The sequence below is a fragment of the Panthera onca genome, chromosome D2, assembly GCF_046562875.1.
Source record: "Panthera onca isolate mPanOnc1 chromosome D2, mPanOnc1 haplotype 2, whole genome shotgun sequence".
NCBI classification, from domain to species: domain Eukaryota; kingdom Metazoa; phylum Chordata; class Mammalia; order Carnivora; family Felidae; genus Panthera; species Panthera onca.
In genome coordinates this window covers 15289484-15302826 of record NC_138349.1, presented here as the reverse complement: position 1 = coordinate 15302826, position 13343 = coordinate 15289484, and the positions used below count along the sequence as shown (strand labels likewise).

The 13343-nt window shown below is 37.9% G+C and overlaps 1 protein-coding gene across 5 annotated transcripts in view; it reads left to right on the top strand.

The window, feature by feature from the left end:
- ATRNL1 (attractin like 1) overlaps positions 1 to 13343 on the top strand; it is a 774559-nt gene that overhangs the window by 668310 nt on the left and 92906 nt on the right. Inside the window, exon 29 of one of the 5 annotated variants that reach the window (XM_078434860.2) lies at positions 1632 to 1685. The exons of the other annotated variants lie outside the window; for them this stretch is intronic. Coding sequence (XP_078290986.2) covers positions 1632 to 1642 — 11 coding nt within the window. The 3' untranslated portion in view covers positions 1643 to 1685. Of the gene's footprint in view, positions 1 to 1631; positions 1686 to 13343 lie in introns of those variants that run through there. 5 annotated transcript variants of the gene reach the window in all.

The following is a 13343-nucleotide window of genomic DNA, read 5'->3' as shown; positions in this document are numbered from 1 at the left end:
TCAGCTGCCAGTTTCCAAAACCCAGTTCAGAAGCCAGTTCCTCTTCCACGAAGACTTTGGTTCCCTCCATGCAAACATGACATCACTCTCCTTGAAATCCCTTGGGATTTCCTGGTTCAGTTCTTCACTGCCTCCTAGTGGGTGTCACTAGGGTGTTGTGAACTTTTCTTCACTTTCTCCCCAGGTAGTAAGCTCTCTGTGGGCAGGGGCTATGTCTTATTTTGTCTTTGAATCCCCAGCAGGTAATAAGTTCTTGGTACTTAGTAGTTGCTTGATAAATACTTAACTGATTAATAAAATTTAATTACCTTTAAATGATAGAACTTCACCAAAAAAATGTGGAGAATATATATATATATATATGTATATATATATGTATATATGTATATATGTATATGTATATGTGTATGTATATATATATATATATATATATATATATATATGTGCTACAAATGTAAAATTTACTGGTTATAATTTTACTTTCAGGCCCATAATTTTTGATAGACTGGATTTTATGTATTTATGATTCATGTAGGATTCAAGTACATGTCTTAGAGACTAAAATCAAGCTCAGCATTGTACCTTTGATGGAAAATATCTTTTGGGGCACCTGGGTGGCGCTCGCTCTCTCTCTCTCTCTCTCTCTCTCTCAAAATAAATAAACTTAAAAAAGAAAAATATATATTAAAACTTATTTGCTTAGATTTAAGGTTCAAGGAAAATCCGAATATTAGGGAAAATGATACAAAAAATAAGGCAATTTATATTTCCAATGTAGCATATACTTAACCTATCATAAACTTATTCTATTTTTATGATTTGAATGTTGATTTCTTTCTTGTGTAATAATTTTTACATTTTATTTAAGCTTAAAAGAGCACAACTAGGTTCTACCCTTTATGACCAGAAAAAGAACTCTGAATCTTATAGAATATTGTCTACATATTATAGTTAGGACACATAACCTTACAAAATGTATATGGAAAATAAAAAGTATCAGTTGCTGTTGTAGGTGTTATTATTAACACGTACCATTTGTTTTGAATCTGTTCTATGTTCATTACGATTCTTTGAATTATCATCACCCAGTAAAGTATATCATCACTTTTCTTTCAAAGATGAGAAAAATAAACCTATGGGGCAGGGGGAAGTTAAGTCACCTTCCTACAACCACATAGCCAATAACTTATTGAGCCAGAATTTAGTTTTTTAATGTTTATTTATTTATTTTTGAGAGGGAGGGAGGGAGGGTGAGCATGAGCAGGGGAGGGGCAGAGAAGGAGGGAGACAGAGAATCCCTCAGTGCTGTCAGTGCAGAGCCCAATGCGATCCCCGCATGAGATCATGACCTGAGGCAAAATCAAGAGTTGGACACTTAACCCACTGAGCCACCCAGGTGCCGCAAGCCAGAATTTAAAACCAGAAAATCTCACACCATAAGGTTCTTCCCAAATTTTTTATTCCATGTGGATAGTGAGGAGTGGGGGTGGTTATGGTCAAATACCATCAGCTCTGTCCTTTTTGGGATAGTATAAGCTTTTTCTTTCACTGCCTAGTGTCTCTGTGAAGTGACATGGCCACGATCCTTCCATTTGAGATTTTAATTTTTTTCTTTGTGCCATCGTTAACAGAGAGAAGTTGACTAATGTGCCAAGGCAACAAAGAAAAAAAAATAGGACAAGAAACTTGAAGAATAGTGAACATGGCTAATTAAAAATACTGTAAAGTGAGTAAAACACTCCCTCTAGAAGTTAACTCAAACACTTTCAGGATAGAAACAAACTCACATGAAAACTCAGAATTTATGGATGTGAAAAATGAGACCTCCGGCACTGAAAGAGTGGCCAACATATTTTTCTTTGCTTTTTCTTTTCTTCACCTGCCACTCTGTTCAGGTATTTCTACAATTGATTGGCAAATAAATACTGTGGTCAAAGAGAAAAATAGAAAAAAAGTAAGCAACTCAACAAATCAACTTACAAAGCCAAAGGGGAAAAATCAAGATTTGTCTGGAATCAGTAAGCTGTCTTCAAAGCAACAAAATGAAATAAGAATTTGTGGGTATGAATAAAATTTAAAGCCTGAATCAGCCCCCTAGTATTATGATGGCTGACACCATGTTACACCGATAGCTGATTTAATCTTCCAATTAGTAAGATATTTCACTTTCAGTTGGCCATGAATTAAGTAGTCCTGCTTTATTACATACATGTAGGGGAATTTAGCAGAAGGTCACCTCCTGCTAAGGTGTATCCTGTAAGGATAGATGGGTAATCCGGAGTGTCAGAGAATTTTAGAATTTTTGGAGCTTCAGAAATTGGACTTAGATTTGTCTAGTTCATAGTTCAATGGGGACTGGAACCAAGGTCTACGGATCTCCCATGGAGGGAGAAAATTTAGCCCTCCCTCCTGTTTATTATGCCACGGTGTAAAACCTGACAAGAAGAGATAACAATAATAATCCCCCTGTTGCCAGGAAGCAGCATTGCACACCTTTTGCCACCAAGGCCCAGAAATGGCAGACAGAAATGAATTCCCTAGATCCAAAAAGGAAAATTAAAGGGCTTGAGAAAATATGTCTGCTTACTAGCAGACTGATAAAATGCTAAGAAAATGTGGGTCAAGGGCCCTGGGAATTTCTTCTTTTCATATAAACATTTTTCTGGTGACCACTTCAAAGGGCCAGTGGTTCCTTAGCAAATCCATTTGGAAGGAGTGTATTCAAGTTTTGATAAAAATTCCAGGGGCGCCTGGGTGGCTCAGTCGGTTGAGCGTCCGACTTCGGCTCAGGTCACGATCTCGCGGTCCGTGGGTTCGAGCCCCGCGTCGGGCTCTGTGCTGACCGCTCAGAGCCTGGAGCCTGCTTCCGATTCTGGGTCTCCCTCTCTCTCTGCCCCTCCCCTGCTCACGCTCTGTCTCTCTCTGTCTCAAAAATAAATAAAAACATTAAAAAAATTTTAAAAAAAATTCCATGTTACACTGACAGCTTATTTAATCTGCTACCATTTACTGTAAAATGGTGTCACAGAACCTACCGAAGGCATCGTTGGGTGTGAAAAATCCTTCATTCTTAATGAAAAGCCCAGGAAGGAGCGAGTACCCAAGGAAGCAGTGTTGTAATTCTACAAAAGGTAAACACTGATTATAACAACATTAACTACTTAAGGCCAGAACCATCTTTCTCTAAGGACTTTTAGGGAAAGAGTTAATGGCCCTCTGAAAAGTATGTAATTTGCCTCCTTTTATCCACGTTATTGTTTGCAGATGAACGTAGCCCACGTGAGTTAGGTCTATATCCATAACTGATGGACATCCATAACTAACGGGCATCTAATCAGATGGCCATGCAGATAAAGCACTGGCAAAACTTAAGAGAGAGCTCATCCTCTTCCTTAAGAGTAAGACTCCAAAGAAGGAGTTTGAGGAGTTCTACTTGGTCCCCAGAATGATCTCAGAAGCTTTGGAGGAATAAGCGAATTCTTGCCCCATGAACCTGCTGTCTGACACAATGTGAACTGAACCTTGAAGGCCCTAGAAGTCTGGACGCAGTGACCATACATTCAGTTCCACTTATTCAACAAACCAGGCAAAGATCATCAGATCAATAACATGACTCTGCCATCTGCTTCCCCCTTGCTCACCATCTTAATGAAAAATGACTCCTTAAGTGTTCTGGGAGGCAATTAGCCCTGAATGTAGAGCTGTGATGGGGAGAAGTTGCATCACATTTGTATTCAAAACTTTACTGGTAAAATGTAAAGGAAACTGTTGTCCATATTAATAGACGCATAAAATGTATAAATGGGGTAATTTGGTATTACTCTATTTATGCATACTATTATACAATTGCAAAAACACAGAGATAGGAAGGGCACTGAAATGACATCTGGCTCATCCAACTGCTTGTGGCCACAGCTGGTGACCCTGCCCACAATCATCTTGGACAGACAGTTTCTAAAGACTTTTCCAAAAGGCATGCCCATAACTTCTGGGACTAACTCGTTCTGTTATTTAACTGGCTTCACTGCGATTTGATCCCATTTTCTTCTGTTCTCTTTTTTTGTTGTTGTTCTCATCCTTCCAGAAATAGAGAACAGCTGATAGTGCTCCTCATAATAATCCATCACGTGGTAGAAGGCAGTTTTGAAATCACCTCCCAGGTCAGGCTCAACACCCTGCTCCCAGGCCTTCTGTCTGTGCTGTCCAGCCTGTGTCTTCCAGCTTGGGTCACCTCGTGGCTCTGAGAATGTACTTCAACCTTCCCAAGTATCATTGACTCAATAATCATGGAATAGAAAGAGATTCTAAAGGTGGTTCTGTCCCTTTGTTTGAAAGATGAGGAAACTGAGGTTCACCTGAAGAGACTTCTTGGAGCCCACCATTCTAGAACCCAGGGGGCTTTCTCTGGCTTCAGTCTCATTGTCTCGGTGCTGACATCTCTTTTAAAACCAGCTGCCCTGTCCTGCTGGTTACTTCCCCCACGCAGTTCAATAGGACGACTCTGGCTCTTCAGACCCTTTCTGCCATTCTGCATTTTGTATTTATACCTACTGTTTTCCTTGCACAAGAAAAGGGACCAGTTCATTTCAGTTAATGTCTCTGGTGTTTCAAGGTCATTTTTGAAGTTTATCCCATTATTTTAAGCTCCATTCTCATGCCCTATGCCCTGTTTGTGTTATCTGCAAATATGGGATTTTAGGGAGATATAAAATACTTCACACTGCTGGATTCTAAAGTGATTTTTAAAATACACTTTGAAATTATGGACACACCACACCCCTGTCCTATGCATGTTCTAGTCCCTCTGCCTGGACTGCCCTCCAACACACAACACTTACACCTTCCTTTCCAACAAGAGAATGTCACTTCAGGGGTCACCTCCTCTGTGAAACTTGTTTCCATCCTCAGTTCACTCCTTTGGTTTTTAGTTACTACTATCACATTTTTATTACAGTGTCTCTGTTCTACCCAGAGAAGCTAAGGGCAAGGGTTTTACCCCCTTATTTATCGTTATATCTCCAGGGCCTAAGTGGTGCCTAGAACGTAATAGAAACTCAATACGTGTACTTAATTATTTTACTCCTTTCTCTTACTCATCTGTCCTTACTGGTGCTAACTTCCCCAAGTCTGGCTCTTAAGCTAGCTGTGATTTCATATTTTCAACAGCATTTTTCCCATGTACTTTTAATAGATACCTTACTATAAATTAGTTCTATATGTTTGTCAGTTTTTAAAAATGAAAAAAAAAAAACCCTCCCTAATTTCTGGCCTAATTTTTGGCTTATGAAATAGAATAAAAAATTGCACTGAGGTTAAAACAATGGATCCTTCGTTGCTGACTAGGACTATTGTGTCAGCCCCATTCTAAAGGACAATTTGTCACAAGTCATTTTAGTCATTTTGCAATATGTGATTTTTTTCTACATTTAACAGGATTCTTTGGGTCTTTTGATATTTTTTTTTCCATACATAAAAATCACTGTGATGATTTGGTCATTTCTAAGATCATTGTTTGACCATTTCTGAGACCATCCTCTTCTCTTTTCTTAAAAATGAGTGTTTCAAAGTGTTCTCTTCATTCTGGGTGATATAAGCAGGATCTGAGTCTGTACTCCTTGTCTTAGTGGTCTAGGCATGAGTCACCAGACCTTGCTTCTGCTGCTTAGACCATCATCCTTTTATAGCTGTTGTTTTAAGATTGAGATTTTTTCAAAAGTTTTGAATCTCTCTATTTTAATATTTGTTACCAGCCTTTTCTCTTACATGCAAAAACAAGTCAGTCTTTTTAAACCTGTCTTATGCTTAGTGCATTCCAGGTCATGTTCTATTTCGCTTTATATTCCAGGAGTCACTTTTGTCTTTGCGTTATTAGTGTTTTTCACTTTCTCCAACACATCAGAATCATCCGTGTTCCGTAGTCTTCTTAGGTGACTTATACTCTTGTCAGGACACTCCAAATGCCATTTCAGCTCTTCGTACAGCTCTTTTCTGCCCATCTGAGCTTTCCCTCAACTTCCTTTTCCATCTGCATTACAAGTATTTCTAAGAAACTCAAATTAAAACATACTGAGATATCATTTCTCACCTATCATGTTGGTGAAAATTAAAAAAGTACGACAACACATTGCTGGTGACAGTGCAAACTGGAGCAGTCCTGTTGGAGGGGAATTTGCCAATAAATACACTTGCCCTCTTTTGACCCAGAGATTCCACTCATAGGAATAGACCCTAAAATATACCTCCAGAAATATGAAAATATATGGGCATGGCTATTCATTTCAGCATTGTTTGTAATCACATGATATGGGAGACAACTTAAATGAGCACACAGAGGGAAGTAATAAAATAAATCATGGTTTATCCACAAATGGAGTACAGTGCATCTGTAAATATAAGATGAGGGGGCACCTGGGTTGCTCAGTCAGTCGAGTGTCCAGTGCTTGATTTCGGCTCAGGTCGTGATCTCAACGGCTGTGGGATCAGGCCTCACGTTGGGCTCTGTGCTGTCAGCACAGAGCCTGCTTGGGATTCTCTGTCTCCCTCTCTCTCTTCCTCTCCCTTCACTTGCACACACGCTGTCTCTCAAAGTGAGTAAATAAACATTAAGAAAAAAGATGAGGAATATCTCTATGAACTGGTAAGAAATTATTTCCAGGATATATTAATAAGTGAGAAACATAAAGTGCAAAGGAATATCTAGAATATAGAAGAATATGTCTTTCATATAAGAAATAAGGAAATTAAAAAATATATATACAGATATCTATTCAATTTTGCAGAAGATTACAAGAAAGATAAGTGAGATGGCTTACCTAAAGGGAGTGGGGTGGAAATGGAATATGAAAATGGGGGAATCGAATCAGGAATGAGGCGGGGAGTGATGCTTGTTTGAGTATACCTTTTTATATACTGCTAGAAACATTGTAGTGTTTCACATACCCATATTTGGTCATACATAAAGAAATAAAATCAGGATGTGGGGAACCTAAAATGGAATGCAATCCATAAAAACTGAACCTAAATGTATTTCAAGTGAATAGCATACCTGCACTGAATGGATAGGAAAGAAAAAAGCAGCCTAAGTAACTTTGCAAAGTAATGTTGTGACCGTATACTGTAAGGCTAAAAGCAAACATAGCTATGTGTAAACATCGTATTATAGTTAGCACATTTGAGTCTTTGGAAATGGGAGGGGCGTGGGTTAGCAATGCTGACACTACTTTACGTCTCTGCTAGAGTTGAATAGGTAAACTGCATTGTGGATAATGAGAACTGGGTTTCTCATTGTCAGAGAAAAAGAAGATACCCCTATGAGGAAAGTGAGCAGAGTAGGATGAGTTCTATGGTCGTAGACTGGAATTAGAAGAAAGAACTTATTCACATACATGCAGATATATGTGGAAATACAGATGGGGGGCTGGTTAGTGTACATGTCCTCTGAGAGGGCCTGGAAGCAAAGGTAACCTCGGTAGCAATGAACACTCTTAGTACTCATATCTTGGTTTCTTAACAGCATTCTCCAGTAAAAAGAGTGAGAGATTTTTGGAGAAATGGTTGACTCCAAGGGGGAAAGGAAAATGCAAGAGGGGCTCGGGACATTTTACGGCTCCAGTGTTCAAAAGTAAATTTTCAAAAAATCTTGAAAAGATGTTGAAAAGACACAGGAGCCGACCTGGAGGAGCAACCATATCCCAAAGCTGGAACAATATTAACAGAATAAATACATATACATATTGGATATGTATATATCCATATAAGTACATATAGCATATTGGACTACGACTGAAAGAATAAATTAAATGTCTATGCGTCCATACTAACATAGATATAAAATTGAATAAATTAATAAGTGGCAGAGAAAGGGCAGCTCTTCCTCACAGTAGAATTCTAGTTAGTGATTATATAAAGAATAAGGGAAATGGAAAAGTCATCTTAGACAAATACCACAGTAGTAATTATTGCAGGCAAGAACCATTGATGGGCTCTAAAATTAATGGGAGAAAATGTATTGTAAAATAGCACATTTGCAAAGCCTCAAAGTATCCTCCCACAAGACATTTATTAATTACAAGGGGGGAAATAATAAGTTTACAGTAGAAAATGTAGCAGACATGACCTTATCCAAATGATCAAGGTTATAATATCACCAGTAATAAAACATAAAGGAATTGTACACCCCTGATATGTTGCCCTAGAAGACCAAACATCACTTCTGTTCTTGTTAAATGCATGAGACCAATGTAATTATAAGAAAAGATCAGAACAAATCCAAATTGAGGAACAGTCTACAAAACACACTGACAAAAACTCTTCAAAAGTGTTAAGGTCATGAAAGACAAAGAAGGACTGAGGTATTAACATTAATTAGAGGCTAATGACATCTACATGCAATCAGATCCTGAATTAAAACCTGGAGGAGAAATAAAACATTAGTGGGAAAACTTGTGAAATTCAAGTAAGGCCTGTAGATGACTCAATAGTATTATATTAATGTTCATTTTCTGGTTTGATAATTCTACTGTGATGGTATAAAATCGTATCAGGGGAAGCCAGGTAAAAGGCAAATGAGAACTCTGTGCTCCTTTGTAACTTTTCTGTAAGTCTAAAATTATTTCAAAGTGAAAAGTTAATAAAAGGTATTTTTCAGGACTCTTCTGCATATGGATCATAGACTACAAGCTATATTACATGCTGCTGTTGAAATTTGGATATCTGTCCTGGTGACTTGAGTTTGGGGCTCAAATTTTGAAAGCACTGTTTTCTGTGTTCGTGGTCTCCCACAGTCAGCAACCACATGGACTTTCTGTGTCTCAGTTTCAGCTGCTCAGGGGAATGACTGTCACAGTCTTTGAAGCTCTTCCTCAGAGTTTCCAAGGTGAACCTTAAATATACCACTGAGATATACTTAGATATACCTTAGCTTATATTTAGGTATACTTAGATATACTTAGATAAACCTTAGATACACCTTAGTATATATTTAGGCCTACCATCCCAAACACGCCTCCAAACTTGGTGAAAAACCATCCAGCCATTATTACGTGATATGTTAACATACAAATAAAAACATATATCTTAACTCAAAATAACAACATCAGATATAGCCACAATTTACTGAGCATCTGTCATGTATAGCCACTATCCCAGGTGCTTTATGTATATCAAACCATTTAATTTTCTTACTATAACCCATGGGAGAAATTATGTCTGTTTTACAGCTAAAGAAACCAAGCTTCAGAAAGGTTATTTTACTTGCTGAAAATATTTTACTTGCTTAGGATTTGGAGTAAGCAAGTTGTAGAGCGATTTTAAATCCTGGTCTCTGTGACCCATATGCTGAGCCGTTTTATTGTTGAAGTCTCTGTGGCCACCTCTGCCAGGCCACTTGTTTACATATTAAAGACACTGAAAATGAGCAACTCTTATGAATGCCTTGGTGCTATCCTCTTGAATTTCTCCCTTGATTCCTGAACTACATGTTCATTTTTATTTTGTCTATTGGAATGCTGTAGTTTGTGGATTTTTTTTCTCATTCTGCCTTTCATCTTTAAATCATACTTAGTATATGAATTAGAAAATGTAGGACTCCTTTTTCTTAAGTTTATGTATTTATTTTGTGACAGAGGGAGAGCAAACACAAGGGAGGGGCAGAGAGAGAGAGGAAGAGAGAGAATCCTGAACAGAGCAGGCTCCACATTGTCAGCGAGGAACCCGATACAGGGCTCGAACTCATGAACCATGAGATCATGACCTGAGCCGAAATCAAAAGTCAAGACACTTAAGCAGCTGAGCTACCCAGGCACTCCAGAAAGTGCAGGGCCTCTAACACAACCTGAAAAGCAAGGCTAATAAAAGCTTAAAACAAGATTACACACACTTACTTAATTATTTACACTGACAATGTTTTACCATATGTTTTTGTTAAAAATTTGAAAATGTGTAAAGAAATTAATAATCCCAAGACCATGAAAAAGCTAAGAAGCCCTTTCTATTAAAAATATTCTTAAATATGTTGACCCAGACATGTTGCACTGAACATGTAGGGGGTGGGCCCCTAATGGAAATATTATTTTCTTTATTGATGTTTCTCAGTTTAGAAAATATATTCAGCAGGATGTTCAAATGTCCAAAAATGAGCAAAGCTACACACACACTATTACACATACACACACACACACACACACACACACACACACACACACTCACAAAATATAGGATTTATTGGGTATTTACTATGAGTCGGTTGCTGTAATATTTTTGTATTGCCTCATTTAATATTATAATAACCCTGTAAGTTAGATCCTACTATTTGTATTTAGCAAGCAAGAAAAACTGAGGTTCAAAAACTTGTAATAGCTGATAGATTCAGGATTTCAGCCCCCCTCCCCACTTTTTTTTTTTTTTTTCTGACTCTAACGTGTGTGCCTTTAATCCCTATACTGTAATGTTTCCCTGGCAGGAAAATATTAGAAACAGCATGGAAAAGTACGAAGGGAAAAAGGCACTTACATGAAATGTGTTAAGCTTACATCTAATTTACTCTATTTTGTGATTTGAAAAAGAAATAAAAGTAGAGCAAAAAGAAAGAAGGGATTTTAAAGAGTGATTCAGAGATCAAACATTATTTTATCTTTTGTCCCAGAGCACTTCAGATTCAAACCCAAGGCTTCGCTGCTGCTGATGCGCGTCCATCACTGTGTCTGGTAATTGGTAAATTTACATCATATGTGTCACCAGCAGCTTAAGAAAGGCACAGATGTCAGTTTGGGAAATCCTGGGAATTTCAGGCTTGCTCGGACTAATTGGTCCAATCGATAAAATGCTAATGAAAAAAATAAATCCAAACCTTTACCATAGTAACCCTGAGTTCTGACCACAAAGATTAATATAACTGCCTTTCTGAAATCCCTATATTTTCACATAGGAAAAAAATATATATATGTTTTTTTTTCCTTTAAAAATATATTCTTTTAAAAAATTAAAACATATTTGTGTATTTAAAATTATTACTATGTTAACCTGGCGCTGTAAAGATCACCAGAAATTCTAATTGCAAATGTTTGCTGTTGAATAAAAGTGAATTCCACTGTTACATTTTCTTAGAACAGCAGAATTCCACGTGTCACCTGTTGGCTTTAAAGTCATCTTGATAACACATCTCGGAATTTCAAGCAAGTAGCTAACTGCTTAAGCATTAACATCTCTAATGTCTTACAATCAGAGGAAGCTTCCATTTTTTCACACCATCTTTATTAGCAAAAGAATGGTAGGAGACAAGGTCAAAGCCCACTTACTGGAAGCGACAGCCTGGTAGGCTGCCTAGGGTTCCTGATTGGTTTTTTGCTCCCTGCACTGGCCATCTTTCCTCTCTTTCAATCTCATGATCATTAGCATAACAGGATCAGACAACTAGAGTTCATCTTGTTCAGCCCCCTGCCTTGTGCAGTCTCCATCTCATATTTTTAAACATATCCACAGAATGAGACTACACAGGTTCTCACTGTAATAATTTCCAGATCTTAATTTCCTTTTAGTATTTGGAATGTTGCCACTGCATGATTGATTTTTATACAAACAAACTAGAGCTTATACACTGTATTGCTTGCTGCCCCCTTCAAGGCTATTACCTCGGAAGGTTAAATATACTTATTCGAGTATATATTCCTAAACCACTCGTTACACTAAACATTATTTATCCGTCTGCCTCCCTAGCTAGACTTGAGCTCCATGCAAGCAAAGACCATCTTTCCTTATCACAGTGTTCTCTGGGTCCAATACAGTGGCTGACACAACAGGTCCATACTGAGTAAATGAATGCATGCATTCATATGTTCTATCCCTATATTTTTATACATATGAAAACAGAAGCCCTAAAGAAGGTGTAAGCTTTGCCCAATGTCACATAGCTGATTATTGGCAGAACCAGCATGGGACCCCAAGTCTCCTATCTCCCAGGCTAGTTGGTTTCACACCCTATTGATATTGCTCAAAATAAGTTTTGGTTTCTTCTTTCAAATTGCTCTCAAAGCACATAGTATATTCTCTTTAATATACTTGGTGGTAAATCTTTATTCTGTTGAGTGGTAGCTTTGATATTTGGAATCATCCTAATGTTACCAGGAGCCTCTGTGATCTGACCTCAAGTCAACTTTCTTAACCTACCACCACCTGCAGACCCTTCACTCACAGGAAGAGAATACTCACTATTTGTCATGCACAGCCCGATGTTCCCAGCTCTGTAGGCCTTTGCTTAAACTGTGCCCTCAGACAAGAATGGCCCTCCTCTTCCACTCCTCAAATGTCCCAATTCTACTCATCTTGGTTCATGTTTTTTCCAAAACAAGGATTTGAGTAGTCATGGCAGAGGGAGGAAGCAGGTGAGCATTTATTGAGTCAATGTTTCCATATTTTAATATCAGTTTATTTCACTAAATAGAAGGCAGAAGGTATACAGAAACTTGGTGTTAAGTAAAAAAAAAAAAAAAAAAAAAAAAGAGGAAAAGCCAATGAGTGTCACAATCTGTATAATGCATTGCAAATGTCTGTGAAGGTATGCCTAAGGATACTCCAGCCTAGTTTCAACCTGTAGAATTGAAAGCCCCATTATGGGAGCATTATCAGAGTCAGGCTTCAGAGCAATCTGCTTAAAAATATGCACTGAGATGATTCGACTGTTTATATTTCTAGTAGCCAGGATTCCCCAACCTTTGTGGGAAAGAGCTACCTGAGATTGGTACCCAGGTGTTGGCATATGTGTGTGCACGTATGAACGCACACTCTCTTGTACACAGGTGCTGAGGACTAGGGAGGTGGAGAAAGGTGCAGGGGAATTGGGATATTTCTTCCAGAAAGGGAGGCCTCATCTCTCTTCTGCTGCCCACCTCCTCCCACCTCTCACAACTATCACACACACAAATGTCTGCCAACTCTTCTCCCTGAAGCTCTTGGGTAGTTGTTTTATCGGCCAGTTTTATGATTATACAATTAATTTCCATTTTAAAAAATTGAGAAAAGAGAAAGCAAAATCTTATAAATCAGAGATAACTAACAAAAGACATATTTCCTCTCAGGACTTTAGGTGTATTTTAGGTATACTTAGGTATATTTTGACTTGTAGGTTAAAAAAAAAAAACATATATATATATATATATATATATATATATATATATATATTACTTAAGGAGCATCTTGGTTTTTTTACATTTTTTAAATGTGTATTTATTTATTAGCATGAGCGGGGTAGGGGCAGAGAGGGAGACAGAGAATCGAAGCAGGCTTCAGGCTCTGAGCTGTCAGCACAGAGCCTGACACAGTGCTCCAACTCAGGAACCGCAAGATCATGA